The sequence below is a fragment of the Lampetra planeri genome, chromosome 47 (assembly GCF_965212315.1).
Source record: "Lampetra planeri chromosome 47, kcLamPlan1.2.h2, whole genome shotgun sequence".
NCBI classification, from domain to species: domain Eukaryota; kingdom Metazoa; phylum Chordata; class Hyperoartia; order Petromyzontiformes; family Petromyzontidae; genus Lampetra; species Lampetra planeri.
In genome coordinates, this window is record NC_136153.1 from 4,771,681 (window position 1) to 4,790,426 (window position 18,746).

The 18,746-nt window shown below is 50.7% G+C and overlaps 1 protein-coding gene across 12 annotated transcripts in view; it reads left to right on the forward strand.

The window, feature by feature from the left end:
• The window catches only part of SYTL2 (synaptotagmin like 2), an 80,390-nt gene that overhangs the window by 54,677 nt on the left and 6,967 nt on the right, over positions 1–18,746 (forward strand). For all 12 annotated transcript variants that reach the window (XM_078615455.1, XM_078615457.1, XM_078615461.1 and 9 more), the window contains 6 exons: positions 2,840–2,923; positions 3,601–3,776; positions 7,691–7,793; positions 9,993–10,154; positions 14,810–14,888; positions 16,632–16,731. In XM_078615455.1, the coding sequence (XP_078471581.1) occupies positions 2,840–2,923; positions 3,601–3,776; positions 7,691–7,793; positions 9,993–10,154; positions 14,810–14,888; positions 16,632–16,731 (704 nt within the window). The remainder of the gene's footprint in view (positions 1–2,839; positions 2,924–3,600; positions 3,777–7,690; positions 7,794–9,992; positions 10,155–14,809; positions 14,889–16,631; positions 16,732–18,746) is intronic.

The following is an 18,746-nucleotide window of genomic DNA, read 5'->3' on the forward strand; positions in this document are numbered from 1 at the left end:
TTTTATTTTTACCGTCAAGGACTGCCATAGAGATGTAAGAAAGATGTCCGCGTTTTGGCTGACTAACCTTTACATATTTATGTTAAACATGTTTGCCATTCGACCAATATGTTGATCCTACCTCTTGGTGGTGGGGGGGGGGGGGAAATCCGTCAATATTTCTAATTAACCCGTTATATAATTAATAGCATATCTACTTAATGAGTAACTTCACATAGGGACAAACATATATATATACATATCAGGTCGTGTACTTATCTGCTTATCTGACCATCTCGGCTGTAAAGCTAGTGGGGGACAAGTTCAATCACTGATTGGGGGGGGTTGACTGCCCATCATCCCTTCGGAGATGATAAAGATGAGCACCACTTTGGGGTGGGTGGGGGGGGGGGTCAGCGGTGGTTGTCCTGTACATCGACTCACCCATGCCATAGGAACATGGAATTTCCATCACTGCCTGTGCAGGGCTGTAAATGAGAGATGCGCACCCACTCCTCAATGCTCATTTGAAGAGGGGAAATCCCTTGACCGTTCGTCACGTAAGTGGCGTAACAATTGTTTGCGTCTTGCCTTCAATTAATCGAGGTGGACTCGCCTCTCTCGTATTCGCAAACTGCAGTCGCCCCCTGCTCGCAACATCCTTCTCTCCGCAGCGCGCCGCAGTGGCATCAAAAGGGCAGGGCCTCGCGCTTGCTCGCGGGCCTTGTTAGCGATCCCACGAGACTTCACAGAGGAGCGAGTCAGAATACCACCGCTGCCGCGGTCAAATTAGCCAGCCATGATAACGAGGGGTGGGGGGGGGGCAGTTTGTTCCAAAAGCAGCAAGAACAACAAATCCGATGTCTCGCTCTCTCTCTCTCCAAACAAACTGCGTGAAGCCTAACGTGAGCCCTCCCGCTCTTGTTACGGATTTTCATATACAACAAGGAGGTCTCTCTCGTAAACAACGTGCGTCTGTGTGTGTGTGTGCGCGCGACTTAATGGAGCTACCCCGTGTAAAGATGTTTGACTCGAGCACTGTGTTGTTGGGGGGCGGGGGGGGTGTGGGACATTACATTTGGTCAGGGATTCATTTCAACCAGGGGTCATGTCTGGGTAGCCAACCCGGAAAAAAAATGTACGCGCACCGGCCCACCACGTCCATTAGACCTCTCCCTGCGGCTGGGGCTCTTAGCTGCGTGCCACGTGCTGCAGTCCACCAGCGACCCAGAATATATTCGGTGAGAAAGCGATTGATCGATTTTAAAATGGATTTGTACGCTCGTGATTACGTATGGTAAAATCGCGCCGTTTAGCGTCAATTTAGTCCCACTTTTTATGCTAATTCCACGCACGTGGTAAGCGAATGCCTGCGGTCCGATCGCACAGACTGCGCTCGATCTCATCATCGCATCTTGGAAGCTAAGTGGGTTTGTGCCTGGATAGTGCTCGGATGGGTGACCATCATTCGTAAAACAGGTCGTTATGGGCTGCCACGGTGCTACGCTATGGGTAGCAGATATCGGTGCAGCAATATCCCTCGTTGTCCCTTACTCTACTGCAACCTCTATGTTCCCTCCCTTTGCTAGCCCGCACCCACCAGCGTAGTGAAGTGTGGTTAGATCACCCTCGCGACCCACACGGCATGGGCGAGAGGCCCTCATCCAGCAGCGGATTGACACAATTACAAATAACTAATTCGGTTTTCTACCAAGGCAGGGCAAGTGAACCCCAGTAAAATCAATTTTCAGCAATTGCAACCCCGGTAATTTCTGGACACCTCGGGCAGCCCGAGTGTGCCGCGAACACGCAAGGCCTTCGCGGAGCGAGCCTCTTGAGCGTGACGAACCTTCCCAGTGTCCGAGCCTCCGTGTACTCCCCCCCCCACCACCCCCTTCTCCCCGCGCTCGGGAGGGAGAGCAGCCGGCCGGTTTGCGACGCCGAAAGTTGACGGCATTATTCAAAACGCATTATTCAAAACGCAACGTAGGTTTGTTCAAGACAGAAATTAGTATGCAGAGGTGAAGCGTGTTAGGGGTCAATTCATTCGGGGGGGGGGGGGGTCACGGCATCTGGACCGCCCGGTACGTACGTTGACCTTTTATCGCACCGTACGTAGCCAACCGTGATAATCAGAGGGGAGGTGGTGGGGGGAGGACAACGAACTAAACGGTGGAAAAAAGGCAAATGCCACCATTGGACGCACAGGCACGTCTGAGAAGTGCGCGCAGAGTGCTGTCGCAGTAGCAGCAGCAAACCGGTGGCGTGGAAGGAGGAGGAGTTCGTGGTTTTTCTCACAATTAAAATGGAGGTATTCGAGTTGCTTTGAAAATATTTGCACGAGGAAAATGCCCTGCAGTTTAACACTTTTATCCGCAGCGGCAAATATTTGGTTGCATTGTGATATAAACCCCTTTGCTTTGATGCGCCGGATAAAACATATTTCTGCCTCTGTTGGTGTCTGTGCACGCGCGCGTGTGTGTGTGCGCGTGCGCCTGTTTTTTTTTCTTCTTTTGGCGAGCCAAGAGAGTTGTCATTCCTGCTTTCATGGAGCACTGCAAAATGAAATATTTATAAAGAGGGGTGTTTCTCTTCGTGTGTAGCGCGCTCACTCTTGAGGAATTTGCAGGCAACTTTTTCTCCCCTCTGCAAGGCGCAACAACGTTCGCGAGTTAATTGTTTCGGACGATCGATATATTTATATACGGTCCCGTTGCGAGCTAACGACTCCCGCGCGGTGGTAAAGCCTGCGCAGTATATACCTGCGTATCGGGGAAAAAACAAAAACGGAATGGCTTGCTTGCTCACTTCACCCATCAGGGCTATTGAACAATGCCCTGTGTGTGTGCGTGTGTTGCAGGAGGAAGGTGAACAAGGAATAGATATTGATTCGGAAGACAGTGGCTCCTTCAAGCTGAGAAGAGCTCCGAGTGATATCAGCTCTGTGAGTGATGCAGAAATATCAAATTAAAATGAATGCCCTGTGGAAAAGCCGGGAAGGGGTGGCACTGTTGATTTGTGTTGTAGCGGTTGTTGTTGCCACCACCACTCCAGCTGTCACAACCCTTTTACAATATTTACTGTTTACCGGGAGGTTTAATCGGTGTTTGTGTATCGGATGTTCGATGTTAGCATGGTTAGGGCACGTATTTAAAGCATCGTATTTAATACCCGTGGATTATTATGCTCGGTGTGTAAGTACCCACGGATGTTTACAGAAAACGAGCAAAAATGTAATTGTACGCATCTCTGGGATTCGTGAACCTTTTGTGCGCAATTGTGTAGCAGCGGCCCTTTATTGTTTGCTTCGGGGTTATCGTGCAGGGCTGCACCGCCTGCTCCTATCAGCGAGCGATGGCAGCTGTGGCAATGCGGATACAATGGCGCGCACGCCGCTGGCATGGCATGCGTGCAGCGCCAAAAACTGCTGCGAAAAAATCCAGAGCCGATAAATTATTTTGCGCTGCAATTCAATCGCAAATTGACTCCGTGATTAAAATCGACCGACGGGCGCGATATAACCGCACCACTTATTATCACTGCCGCCGTCACCGTTGTGATTATTATTATTGCTGTTGACGACGATGCTGACGATGATGCTGATGATGTTGACGCAACTAGATCAGTGGAAGCATGATGAGCCTGTACAGCGACGCCGGGGACTACGGAAACGTGGACGTGAAGGGGGAAGTGAACTTCGCCCTCAAGTACGACGACCGCCGCAGCGAGCTGCATGTCTGCGTGGCACAGTGCCGGGACCTGGCGGCCGCTGTTGCCAAGAAGGGGCGCTCGGACCCGTACGTAACCGCGCATGCCCGACACGAGTTGGCGAGTGGGGGCGGTGTGGGTTTGGGGATGTTGGGGGGGGGTTGCCGATCTCACACTGCGAGCATGCTGTGACGGCACGCTCCGTGCCGCGGTTTATGGCGCGGCGAGCGAGCGTTGCGGAGGGGGACGGTGAAGGTTAACGTGCCGGTGCTACGATCCCGACGAGCCACTTTTTTTGACTTGGCAGATAGAGCTGCTGTGGCGTGAACGACCCTCGAGTTTTTGCGAAGCATCCGGCGAGGGGCCTTGGTCGCTCAAAGGGATCTCCAGAAAGTCGCCGTGTGATATCCGCTCTGTGACGCAGGGTCGAAGGCTCTCCGCGAGAGTTCCGAAGGGATTCGTCTCGTGGTGCCATGCCAATCGCGTGGTCAGGATAACGTGGAGGGTGGGCAGTGGGGGGGGGGGGGAGGAAAACAACATTATGAACGAGTTTTTTTTTTTGCAAACGGTGTAAAATGACATCTGGTGGGTAAGCTGGAGTGTGCAGATTTATGGACTAATATATCAGTGTTTGAGACCAAAGTGTTTGGCCATGTTTGGGGCTGGTCCCATCAATCCATCACGTTCCATGCATGCCGCAGTACACTCTCGCTAACAGCGATTGGCCCCAGGGTAATGACGATGCTAGCCGGAGAAAAATAGCATTTGAGTGCCTGTGCAGAACAGCTATGAGACATTACATGCCATACGGATGATGCATTCCATGCCACAACATATGCAAATGTGCACGTAAACAAGGTGATTTGTGCCTTATATATTTCAACTCCGCATATTGCAAACACTAGCTTTGCGTGGGTGTGTCCTTTAATTATGCATAGCACCGCGTAATATCTGCACGACAACGATGCACATTTATTCATCGCATATGCGCGAGCATGTTTCCACAAAACGCCGCTCTGCTCAAGTCCTCCTCCGTTAACTATTTACACGTTGCGTGCAAATGCCGTACGAAGATAAATAATTACAAGTGCTGCGGAAAGTGAGTGTGTGGTGGGGGGGGGGGGCAGGAAAAAATTAAAAGCGATTCGACCGTAACGTTGCACGAAAATTTGCACGATTCGCGAGAGAGAGACCATGGCCGTGCGGAATAGGCTGAAGCCAAACTGGGCGGCGTTTAATTGACTCGATTAATTATATCCTCGTCCGTGGCTGGGCATGAGACTCGCAATGTGCAAACTCGCAATAAAGAGGACGGGGAAATATCAGACTTATTTTATGAAGGAAAACGTGCGTTGGGTTCTCCCGAGTCAAAAGGGCACGGTACCCCGCGTGCGAATGAGCTTCTGTAATGAGCCCGAGAAACCACTCCCCCCACCCCCCACCCCCACCCACTTAGCACATCAATTCGGAGAGAAAGTGGCTTTCTTGGGTTGTACCTGTCTCAGAAATGCCAAGCGGCGGAGGCCTTAAAAAGGCCACCGTGGGCAATGAACCAGAAGGTGAAAGAAAGCGGGGCAAGAAGGCCCCCCCCCCCCACTCCACCGTGTAGATCGGGGCACGAAACACAAAAAAAGCGTGTAACGGATTTAATGAAATTTAGTTTTTTGTCTTCTGGCACGATTGCGAGCGAACGTTTTAACGGGAGTAATAAGCGCGTGACAGTCGGGATGTTATATTTTGTTCTCAGGGAACGCTGGCTTTGGTCTCGTCGGCTGCCGACGAATGGCAATGCGTTGACAAAAGGTCTTGCACGGCTGTAAAACGCGTCTGGGGATTATGAGGCCCGGTGCGTGCACGAACGTAAATTCCAAGTTCGCACAGAAGACCCGTGGACCTGAACCGTTGACAGTGCACCAAATGGAGAGAAATGTGAGACAGAGTCTCAGTTTTGATGTTGGCAAGAGTGCCAGCCAGTGGATGTTTCACAAAATGTGATCCACGTCCCGCTAATCTTTAAACGCCAGGCTGGCACACACAGCTTTGTTAACGACTCCAACGGTGATAATTTACTTACCATTAATTTATTCCTAATATGCACAAGTGGGACCTGATGTATGCATTTATTAGCTTGCGCTGCATACGTTTAGCATACATTGCATGCACGGTTCATAAATTTGTGGCATTTATTCTCCATTCTTTGTCCAGTGGAGTATATATTTACATGCATTTGCATGTTTACACCACCTTAATAGATCATCACATACGCACGCCTAATTGCCATCAGTGTTTAATGTACCCCAGTGTAAAACACACAGACACGCAGAGAAGGGTGTGTGTATTAATCGTTCCCTAAGCCTCAGCATGGGCAAATGATGGTAGGTGCTCGTCATGACTCTGTGCAGTGTCAGATGCTGAAGAAGGAAGGAATGAGCTTCGTATTTGACAGAGGCTGTTTCTGTAAAATAATCTATATATATGTAAAAGGAAAATTTGTGAATATGTGTGTCTGTTCGAAATGTTTAGCATACTTCCCAACATGCAACAAACTTGAAATTTGACATGTTGGTAGCTTCCAGACTGTACACAATGGAAAAAGTATAAAAATAGACTTTTGTATTTTTTTTTGGGGGGGGAGCGCAATAATAGATGTAATATATTGCACGGCAAGTGAGCGGTGACGTCACACCTGTGATGTCACCCGCATGCGTCAGCGTCACGCAGTGTGCCTGCTGACGTCACGCATCCCCCCCCCCCACACCCTCCGCGTAGGCCGTGTATTAATCCAAGACAAGAATCCCGGGCGAAGCCGGGTAGTAAAGCTAGTTCATTTATATATGCATGTCTTAGTGGGGTTCTGCACAATGAGAAACACCTGCCATAGAACACAACTTTAAGCACATGCCTTACGAACACAAAGCACTCCGACGCACGACGAGCAACACACTCCTTGCTAACGCAGAGCACACTGATACACACCTCCGATTGGCGCGGTTGGCTCAATGTGCATACGCAGCGTGCCTTAACAACGTCGCGCGGACGAGAGGCGTGGACGTGTGACCTCTCTTTGCGTTGTGGCCGCGGTGACCTCTCTTTGTGTTGTGGCCGCGGTGACCTCTTTGTGTTGTGGCCGCGGTGACCTCCCTTTGTGTTGTGGCCGCGGTGACCTCCCTTTGTGTTGTGGCTGCGGTGACCTCTCTTTGTGTTGTGGCCGCGGTGACCTCTCTTTGTGTTGTGGCCGCGGTGACCTCCCTTTGTGTTGTGGCCGCGGTGACCTCTCTTTGTGTTGTGGCCGCGGTGACCTCTCTTTGTGTTGTGGCCACGGTGACCTCCCTTTGTGTTGTGGCCACGGTGACCTCCCTTTGTGTTGTGGCCGCGGTGACCTCCCTTTGTGTTGTGGCCACGGTGACCTCTCTTTGTGTTGTGGCCGCGGTGACCTCTCTTTGTGTTGTGGCCACGGTGACCTCCCTTTGTGTTGTGGCCACGGTGACCTCCCTTTGTGTTGTGGCCGCGGTGACCTCCCTTTGTGTTGTGGCCGCGGTGACCTCTCTTTGTGTTGTGGCCGCGGTGACCTCCCTTTGTGTTGTGGCCGCGGTGACCTCCTTTTGTGTTGTGGCCGCGGTGACCTCCCTTTGTGTTGTGGCCGCGGTGACCTCCCTTTGTGTTGTGGCCGCGGTGACCTCTCTTTGTGTTGTGGCCGCGGTGACCTCTCTTTGTGTTGTGGCCGCGGTGACCTCTCTTTGTGTTGTGGCCGCGGCGACCTTGGTTGCCCTCTTTGGGCTGGAGGGAAAGTGGGGGGCACGGGGACCATGGAGACCCAGTGGTCTTGATTATCGGGGGAGGAGGGGGGCCTGCGCCATACCAACCACTGCCCCTCAGGCGATGGACGCGTACGATAGTTAAGTTGGGAGACTTCTCCGGTACCTGTCGTGTGCCCGACGTGGGCAAAGGAGTTCGTTTGGAGCGAGTGCCGCGTGACGCCTCCTTCCCCCGCCCTCCCGCGCAGGTATGTGAAGACGTACCTCCTGCCAGACAAGTCCAGGCAGAGCAAGAAAAAGACGGGCATACGCAAAAACAACCTCAACCCCGTTTACAACGAGATCCTCAAGGTGAGGACGCGGGCGTTCGCAGCGCCAGCCGCGTTGCATCCCCCACCCGTCCGTCCGTCCCATGCCTGATCCATCTCCGCGTGTCCCCAGAGCCCCGTTTGTTCTCCTGGTACGGAGCGGCGTTCTTCTCGGTGTGCCCCCTCGGCGATTCGAGACGTGCGTTTGTCGGAATATTTCTTTGTACCGGAGGAATCCGATGAGCTGCAAAGTAATTTTTCGCAGATCTCCAGGATAGGGGGGGGGGGGGGTGGTCTGGTGCTTCTCAGAGTGTTGTTCCCCGGCGGTCCTCCAGGCAGTCAGCGGGGCTGTGATGCAATCGCAGCTGGATCTGGACAATAGCGACGTTTTGTGATACCTTCTGTTTCGGACATTCATATTTGACTTATGATGTTTTTTTTTTAAGTTGGGTAAACGACCCTGATTAAACTACCCTAACTATGATTAAACTACCCTAACACTAACATCTAATGCCTCCTCCCCCCTCTGCCCCCCTCCCCAAAGCAAAAAAAACCTTCTAGTTGCGTTATCTTTTTTTTTCCCAGTAATATGACTCATTTAGAATGAGTGGCATTTAGAGAGATCAGTGAATGTGTTTCATCACCAGCGGTTGGGGGTCTGGCATGTACGTGGAAACGTTTGCATCGCCTGAGTGGTCCGCGGGCCAAAACATAGTTTGACAAACACTGGTTTAGAGTGTTTTGGCTGCTGCTATAAATTTCCTACGCGATAAGCCACTTGGTTGAGCCGTCATTTGTGGCCAGGTCGCTTCTAAAAAGAGAAAGAGCTACACATCTCAAGTAGGGCTTACCTGGAAAAGTGTCGTCTCCACGTGACAACATTTGCATAGCACATACCTGCAATGAAGGTTCCGGAATGGATTATTCACTCGCGCTACCCTAGAAGGCGACAAAAAAACACCCTTCTTCATGGCACAAAGGGCACATCTTAATTGACTTGCCATGTGCTATGGAGAAGGGCCATTGCCTGAAACGTCGCCTATTACGTTTCCTTTGACGGCCATGGCGTTATTAACAAACTTTTTATTCGTGCTTCTTTGGCCCCCCACTGCCAACGGAAGACAAGTTTGTAACTAAAGCTTGTCATCCTTCTACATTCCTTCGTCTCGTTTTGGTACGAGCACATGCACACCCTCGGAACGCAGCCGAGCGAATGGGCCCGCTGAAGAGATGGAGCGTTTGGATCGGCTCGTGCGCGGGTGCTGTGTGGATTATTATATCGCAGTGATCGTGCGATATGGCAGCGGATGGAGGAGGCCTTCGTCCAGCAGTGGAATAACCATGTCTGACGGGACAATTATAATCTCTTAATCTAGTAGTGCAGCAAAACCCCATTGTTGTACTATACTTTAATGTTGCCACGTGAATGCTGCCTACCTTCGCCAAACCCACACTGACCAGCGTGGTGAAGTATGGCCATACAGTACCGATGACTGTCACGGCATGGGGAGGCCTTCGTGCAGCAGCAGATTGACAGAAAGCTGCACATTTTCATATTACGCAATATAGTTAGTCGATGGGCCCAGAGTGGAGATTATGTTTTCGATACAGCATCGTATTCTCGGTCGCCAAACCTACCAGTGTGGCCGACCGTTCACTCGCAACAACTCCTGCGATCCAAAGCGCGGCCCTCATCCAGCAGTGAATCAACATGGGGGGGAGGGTTGTACACGCACGGACGTAACATGGCTGTCATGGCAACGCGGTACCGGTGGTTGTGTAAGAAATACTTTCATTTTCGTGGAGAGAGGTAATGATTGTTTGCTATTTATAATTTTTATTCTCCACAACGATGCTGATGATTATGTTGCGTTGTCTATTGCTACACAATTGCGTTGAACTGTGACCCAGTAGCTTAAGGGGAGGAGAGAGGTCCTTGCCCGTAAAATTGGTGGATCACCAGCATTGATGCAAGCGAGCTGATGAGATGCTGCGTGTCGCAACCCATCCAGAGTTTACTTTTCTTGAAACGATGCTGCTGAAAGTCCACTACAACAGTCCCTGAAGCAGCCGTGTGCCGGCTGGTTGGTTGTGTAAGAAACACTTGTTTTATCTGTTGATGCGGAAAGGCGGATATGTAAAGGAGGAGTCGTATTGTCTGCTTATTTATTCGCTCATGCCATTGCTGCGCTTGCGTTTTAACGCTGTTGGCGTGGGCGTATGCGTGCGTGCGCGTGTGCAGTACAAGATTCCGGCGCGCGAGTTGCAGTCTCGCGTGCTCAACCTGTCCGTGTGGCACAATGACAAGTTTGGAAAGAACAGCTTCCTGGGCGAGGTGGAGATGGAGCTGTCCACCTGGGACTGGGGAAACACCGCCTACAACTGGTTTGACCTGCAGCCCAGGGTCAGTTGAAAGCTGCTACACACGCAAAATGCAAACAGGGAGGGCGGCAGCATCCTCCACACGCCGTATTACGCCCGACGGGGGTCTCCAATCCACGCGCGCATTTTTGACGTCTCTCTGCCTCTCCACCTGTGCCGTTTGTCGGCTTCGGCTTCCCCGAGGTCGACGCTCAACGTGTGGCCGGCACTTGGCATTGACAAACGCTGATCGTGACATAGCCCTTGCCGAGCCCGACCCCCTTCGTGTCATCGCAACCGTCGCGTTCGTGTTCGTCTGGGTGATGTGGCCGAGCGGTCGCGCGTTTGCCACTTGTCGCAGATGTTCGCACCTCGAGACCCACGGTTGCCAAATTGGAAAATGACCCCCCCCCCCCCCACCTTACTGGCAAACAAATGTCCATTTTGCGGGCCAGGTGCTGAGTTACGCTGTGCTGCACAGGGACAGCTGCCACTTGGTGTGCCCCTTTTTTACGTGTTAAGATGAGATTGGATGTGAAGCACTCCAAGACATCCCCAGCATTAAAGGCGCTCGATCAATAATAACAATCTTAATTTTAGAACTTTCGTGACTGCAGGAATTATTATTTGTTTCTTTCGGTTAAGTCACGTCTAAAGACGGTTAAGTCACGTCTAAAGACGTGACTTAACCGAAAGAAACAAATAACAATAATAACAAATCATACTCGTAATTCCATTGTTATTAACCATAAAAAATATGCGCCATCTGCTTCGGCGGAAAGTTATTTGAAAAATAGTAGCACGTCATGATCCAAATGTTGCCACATAAAAAAAAAAGATGACCAGCAAATTACCCAATTGGGAACACGCACAGCAACGTTGACCCCTTCCTGAGACTCGGTGAAGCTTTCCCGTCTATGTAAATATTGTAGATGTACTCACTCACAGTATTGCTCTGGCCCTTCTGCCTTTTATTTTCCCAAGGGGGTGCCCGTGAGCATCTCGCGATACGTGTGCCGTTTGCCTACTTCCTCTCTCATCACTAATTGCAACATTGTTCCGTGGCTTCGTAGTATTTTTACCACTTCTTTGGTAATCATTTTCTTTCTCCACCCTCTGCTGAAACGCCTCCTTAAACGCCACTATCTCAAACGCCTCTATCCTTCGCATTGTATCCTTTTTCCAGCGCCCAAATCTCACGTCCGTCCCACCCGTAAGTGCCACCATCTAAACCAGGGTGGCCCTTCACAATTCTTTCCGAATGGCTTTCCTTATTGTCCACTCCGGCGTCAGCCGAGCGTGCAACCGGCGAGTGGTTGCGCGGCGGGTTTTGTTTTCCCACCGTCCATTGCGTTATTCGGCAATTACAAATTATAGAGCAAGGTAACGAGTTCCACGGCCCCCCCCCCCCCCCAGGGCCCTCTCTCAGGTGCCGCTGACGGGCAACCCTTTTCACGGCCCCCATGCAGGATAGAGCCAAGGAGGGATAACCACGGTTGATGGTTTCATTCCCCCCCGGTGCTCCCATAGTGCGGCAATGGGTGCTCATTTCAAGCCCAGTCAATCTGGGTGGAAGGCCCTCACCCGGCGCGGAGGTCAATTGAAAACATTGAAATTCAGTCCTCGGAGGCTGCGATTGCACACGGATCAGTTGCGCCGAGGCGCATTGCTCTGCGTGACCCCCCACCCACCCTCTCCGCCCCATCCATGGAAGGCCGCGTGCAGTGCACAACATTACACTAAGTTGCTCCGTGGTGCTCCACTGTTGCGCGTGTAAAAGGTAAAGGTGCAGCCCTGCAGTTCTATGTATGTACGTTGAACCTCTTTCACACCCTACGTAGCCAACCGTGCTCATCAGAGGTGCGGGGAAAGGAATGAGTTTTCAATATAGATTTAAAAGTGCATGGCTCCAGTGGCTTCCTAATATCGGAAGGAAGAGCGTTCCAGACGGCCGCAGAAGCGCACCAAAAAGCACCCAATGCGGTGACCGTCTTTGTTCGACGGTTAGACACAAGCCGCTGCGAGGATGACTGGAGTTTGCTTGATGGTTTGTGCTTTTTGACGAGATCAGGAAGGAATTGTGGTTCATTTGTGGCAAGCACTTTGCGTGCAATTCTTTGCTCTTTCCACTGCTGGCCGAAGCGCTTCCACTGAGCTCTCCAGAGATGATCTTTTTCCCCTACTCTTCCATGATGACCAGACATCGTAGGTGCGCGAGTACCCACACTTTAACCCACCACATGCGACCTCCCAATCGACTGGTGTAGCCTTCGTCTTCATGTGTAGATTTAATGTGCTCATGTAGCAAACTCACCTTTTCTCGTGAGCTCTCCAGCCTGGTTGTACTCGCAGAACGAAGCACGTGACACTGACACAAGATCATCTTGTCAGACCCCAACCGTCAAACATTTTTTTCACGTTGTTGTACCCATTTGCACTGCTGCTGGGTGGACAGAGGTGGAGAGATTTAAGAAACTAGCAGCACTGCTGTCAACTGTTGCACTGGCAGATCGAATCGAACCGGTGACCTCTGGATGTCAAGCCCAGCGCACTAACTGTTACGCGTTAAATCCGTGCTGGTGACAGTCTCGTCCGCACAATGGCCCATAAATCTCACCGCGTCCTTTCAAGCCGTTGTCCCCGAGGCCACCAGGTACACCGGAGTACAGAAACACAGCCACAAAACGATCAACATGGCCCTGCAGAGACTGAGCTCGTAGCGACACATCTGCCCGAACCTCGACACGAATGTGTAAATAAAGTGACACATTAATTAAAACGGAGCCCACTCGAGGCTAAATGTCATTGCAGGAGGCGCCGACGAGAAATGATTTATGAAGGTGTGTGTGTGTGTGTGCATGCGCACGCGTGCGCATGTGGGTGCGAATGCGCACCACTCGTCCACTAATGAAAGACTCGGCTCTCCTCAACGTGTCGTGTGTCGTAATCACAGTTTACTCCACGAGCCAGCTGCCAGAACAATAGCCGTAATTAAGCTGAAGGGACTTGGAAACAGCAACTCGAAGTGGTCGGTATCGTCGCACCCCAACTGCTTGGCATAACAACAATGACTGCGCGCAGCACACGAAAGCTGCGTTACAAAATGTGCCTGGTGGGGGAGGGACGCAAGAGGCTTCCGCTCCAGTTGTTTGGGACGTGCCACGTGTTTGCGCAGGCCGCGCCGCATGTTCATTTCCTGGCCTCGTTTGCGGCTTCGTCGATCGCATTACCGAAGGGGGGGGGACCGAATGTGAACAACGCTGCCTCTTTCTCACTCGCGCACGAATTCAATTAGTCGCGCGAGGGCCCAGAGAAGGAATAAAGTGTGCGGAGCGCAGCATCTCTCGCTCCACATGGAAACCCGCGCCTTGCCACTGCTCCCTGTGGTAATTAATTCTCAACGTGCTTTAGCCTAATTACCACAATTAATGCCGTTGCTCGAGCAGTCCTTAGCTGGAGTGCCTTAATGGCGTAACGTTGCTTAAAATCCAGTCACGCTGCTGAAGCGGAGGGCCTTCTCCGAGTGGCTGTAAATCACGTGCCAAGAATGAGCCATCTGTACGTCTGTGTTAAGTCTAATCCCACTTGGAGGTGATGGCAATTATACGTCTACAGCACATATACCGCATAAATGGATACTATTAATACAATTATATTATCAAAAGTAGTAAAAACTTTATAGGATGCGGCATTCGATATTTCAAAGTACTGGTGTTTTTATAACACGATTTAATTTCGTGGTTTAATGATGCCCAACTGATTATATTTTTCATATTTAATTTTACTCTCGGTAAATCTGACTTCCCGACGGTGTTATTGGTGGGATGACGCTGTCCCCAGAAAGGCGGCGACGCCTCTTGGCGCCCGAGCGGCCGCACCCATTCGTCGTAGAGAACAACGCCCCCGCGTTCTCACTGCGTAAACGGGAGGCACGCTTTGCGCTACGAAAGCCGACTCGCCCGACTTCGATCCCCGACCCATTGCTAACATCAGTTGGCGAGTGAGATCCAAAAACTGGCTCTGGGCTCCCCCGCCCACCAATCACTTCACCAACCTGGCCTGGCCCGTGTGGTGAAGGCTCGTCAAACAAGAGGGGGGTCACAGCAGGCCTTCGTCCGGCAGTGGATTAAAACGGACGGGCTGCACGTCTACATTCACAATAGTTACCACTGCTGCTGATATTGCTATTTTGTTGCGCAATATGCCACCGCAAGTTTTCTTCTTTAGTTAATTTAAATGTTTTTGAAAGAGACAAACGCAGGGTAATTATATTATTACAGGCGTGGGTAATCCCTATTAACCACCTTTTCTGGCTTCATTTTTCGTGTGGAAATTGACAAATCTATTTACAGATTGTCAAGACATGCCACTGCAGAGTACTGATGTGTGGAGTGGTGGTTAAAAGCTCTCCGAAGTGTTTTCTTCCGGTTGTACTGCGCATTGGTCGGTTTAATGGCTGACGTTTAGCTCGACGGCCTCGGGGCTTTTTTCTTCGAGTTCCTGAAGAAATGTCCCTGTAGAAGCTCCCTGCACAACGAGTGAAACGTCCGACATCGAACCGAAACGCGCGGTGCAAACCGAAAGCACATCGGCAGAGCTGTGCAGCGCAACTGCAAAAACCAACGCAGTAGTGGTTAATGTACGTGCTTTTGAAACCTCTAATCGAGCGAACGCTGTGATGTGTTTTCTGTTTCACAGGTGCACATTTCTCAAGAAGATCTAACGAGCAGGGGCTATCTGAACCTGGCCCTGAAATTCATTCCGGCCAACTCTGTGGGTAAGTAGGATTTTTTTGCCCTTCACGCCTGCAAGATGCGATATTCGTACGATGAATTTGAAGACAACGCTCGTAACGAAAGAGGGTGTCTCGTGCCTGTGAAACAGCACCTCCCGGAGGCAAAGACTCGATGGGTCACACGCACAGATTTGTGAAACTCTTGCCGCCCCACTCCGCTGGGCTGCAAGATGATCAGGTGGCAGTACAGCAAGTAGGGCTCGTGAAAGCCACCTGTGTTTGTGGATCCTTTGTGCAAAATATTCTGGGATGTGCGGGGTGTTTTTTTTATGTTACTCTCTAGTTTCTTCAAACTTGCAACAAAAAAACCATCCAAATGCCAGGACCCTCGTGATAAGAGTCTTGAGACTCAGCAAGGCCTTCTTGGCTAATGAAGTTAAGGAAATTAGTTTTGTCATCCCAATGCAGTGCAGTCCTAGTGAAGCAAAATAATTCTAGTCGGTGAGCATTTCTGGATGTACATGAAACTATTTAAAAATGTATGCACAGTTGAAACTGCAATAGAGGAAGAAACTTGTGAGCAAGTTTCTTAAATTTCCCCGCCTCTGTCCACTCAGTAGTATAAATGGGTAAAGCACAGTCAGTGGAATGGCAGGTCATGTGTGGTGGGGTAAACGGTGGGTACTCCCACTTCTTGAAATATGTCCGACCTAGTGTGGAAGAGTAGGCCAAATACCCTCTTAGACATGCTCTCATGAGCATCCTCTGTTGGAGACGGCCTTCCGCCAGCAGTGGTGAGCAAGTAATTACGGGGCTTCGTCTTTACCCATGACACAGTTTGTATTTATATAGTCTTAATGTGACTGCGTCTCTACAGACGCTGTAAAAACAGGGTGTAAAACAACGAATTTGACAAACAGAGGGATGCCGGTTGTGTGGTAAGAGGTGCTGTTTTAGGATCTTCGATTTAGGATAATCGATTTGAAAAGCCAGTCGGTGAGGGGCCAGGCATGTCACGAGTGCAGCTGGCATTGAAATAAAATAAAAATAATTTTTCCTCTTTATAAACATGGCACTGCATTTTGTGTGTTTAGTTTGTTGTCGTTCCCCCACACCTCTAATTTAATTAGCATGTTTGGCTACTTGGGGTGCGAAAGAAGTTCAACATGGGACCTTTTTTTTGCCAGTATCAAAGTATGAAAACGTAAGAATAGGTTTTACCCTTGCCAAACAGAAACCTTTTGCAAGGAATCAAGTCTGCATTAACCACACGTACTTGTGGTGAACATGTAAACAAACATGCTCTGATAATTAATAATATTTGCATTGTCTTTGAAACTGATTGGCCTACACCAGAGACGGCCTCCTTTTAGGGCCTTGTCTCACCAGTGCCAGGCCAGAGAACGCCAAAAGGCGAACAGCACAAACACAATGCACGTTCAGAGCATTTATTAGTTCAACATCCACACATACACACACATACGTACACATACAACAACAACCGCCATTCGCCACTAAGTGGCGGTGACGTCACCACGACACTTGTGCCAGGCCATGTGCGCCTTGAGACCACGTGAAGTGTCGAACGCCCACTGGCAGGTCACGGGGCAGACCCAGGTGCCACGGGTCGACTAACTGAGATGACCGAGACACACACATACACATACACACACACACATACACACATACATACACACACACATTCACACACATACATACATCATCGGGCAGATCTGAGTGTAAATATGCGCGTCTGTTTATTCCCCCCCACCATCACCCCCAAAGGGCAATTCACGCCGGCGAGCGGGGAGATTCATATTTGGGTCAAGGAGGCCAAGAACCTGCTGCCCCTGAAGCCGCACGGGGTGGACGCATTTGTCAAGTGGTACGTCGTGGTCGGACGGCATTAACCCCCCACCCAGCCATGCGGGGGGGGGGGTCAGACATGAGGGACCCGGGTTGCTGAAAGAGTTGGGGTTTGCTGTTGTCGATCGCAGGGGCTCGCTCCCCCCCCCTCCCCCCCCTGCTTTCGTACGGGCGGGGGGGGGGATTGATCGGCGACGTCAGGCGGTTGGGCGAGCGAGCCGAACGCTTAACTACTCCGGCCGCCTTACGAGGTGCCCTGAATTTTCCATCGGCATGGGTACAAAGTTGCGTCAACCGGTGCGATGTTCCGACATGGTTAAGCACGGAGCAATGTAAATTAACACCACACGAGAGGTCCTTGTGTGGGTTCAGCAGTTAAGTGCGTGTTCGATACCCACGTAGTAACGCCACTGCCCACTTCGATCATTCGCTGGCAGCTTATTCGATATTAATCGGGCCACTCTTGAAGCCACTTGCCGCGTAGGTTTCTCTTGTGCTGTACGGCTTTCGGCGATGTGTTTTTGGGTTGCTACCGCATGTTGTTCGGCACGTTGTCCGACGTTTCGCTCCATGTGCGTGCTGTCAGCAGCCGGCAGATGCTTTATTTTATCGAGGCAGAATGTGTAGCTGCTAAGTTCAGTTCTTGAAGAAACTCTCAGCACGTGGAGCGTGCCGAACAACACGTGGCAAAACACATCAGAGAGCTACAGCACAACCATGAAAACTTACGTAATTGTGCCTTCAGGAGTAGTCCAATTAATATCTGAAATGTGAAATAATAGAACTGGGCAGTGTCCCGTACTGTGTGGTCTCCAACAAGCAGTTAATTGCTAGCCCCACGGAAGAACCGTCAGGGTATCAATTTACCCCGAAGACAATGTTCTCTATTGAATAGCATCTCAAACATTGCACAGCAGATGCGGCAATCGACTAACACCGATGTAAAATCAGGAATAGCCCGCAGTGTGAATGCGGTTACCAAATTCGAATCGCGGTCCACGTAGTCCAGTTTTTCTGCTGATCGCAGGAAAACACGTCTGCACCTCCGATTAGCACGGTTGGCTACGTACGGTGCGAAGGAAGTTCTACGTGCATACAAACATCACAATGGGCCTTCCGAGTAAAATATAGCGAACTGGAACACACACGGCCAGCAGAGGACCTTCCCTCCTGCTGCAGCGCTGTTGATTGATCTGAATGCAACTGGACATTTTTCACCTTCAAGGTGCTCCACGGGGTTATTGTTACGTGACGCTAAATAAACGCGCGCAAATTCCAGTTGACGTAAATCCTATAAAGAAGTAAAAAAAAGCGTCTCCTGCTTCGCAAATATCCTATTTTTTTACGTAGATAAAAGCCAAACGTATGTTACGCACGAGCTGAAATTTAAATGACACGCGGAAAATTTGATGTGCTTTAATACACGGGCAAGATTGTTCGCCGTGCCAATGTTGATATTGACTTTTGAATCATTCTAGCCTGGTGGCGGAGCACTTTTTCCTCAACCCTAACGAGCTTAGTCAGGTCATCTCCTCGCAAAACAGTTTGGCAACAGTCAACGTGTTTTAAACCCTGAAGCTGAGCGAGGGTCGCGAAGCAGCGACCTGGCTTCTCGGCGATGTGCGATGGCACTTGGCTGCAATCCAACTCCCTTTTTCCAGGTGACGGGGAATGCGTCCTGCAATCTGCCGAGTCCGTACGACGGCCCCTTCAATTGCGTGCAATTCTTTCGGCATTTTGTTTAGCGTAATGCCAGGCAGGGACCTCCCCCACCCCCCACCCCGAATAAAAGAGCACGAGCAGGGTCCGTGCGCGATCAATATTCGCACGTTCCATTATGCTGCGCGGGAAAGCCACGTCCTTCGGGCGGCGATGAAATATTCACGCGTCCCATCCGGAGCGCTCGCACCTCTGTTATTCCAACCTCAATAATTGTCCCCACTTCTAACGCATGCGTTGCGGGGACGCCTTCAATCACCGAACGCTCATTCGTGTGCTTTGCTTGTTCCCTGCCTAAAGCTAACCTGGGGAGCA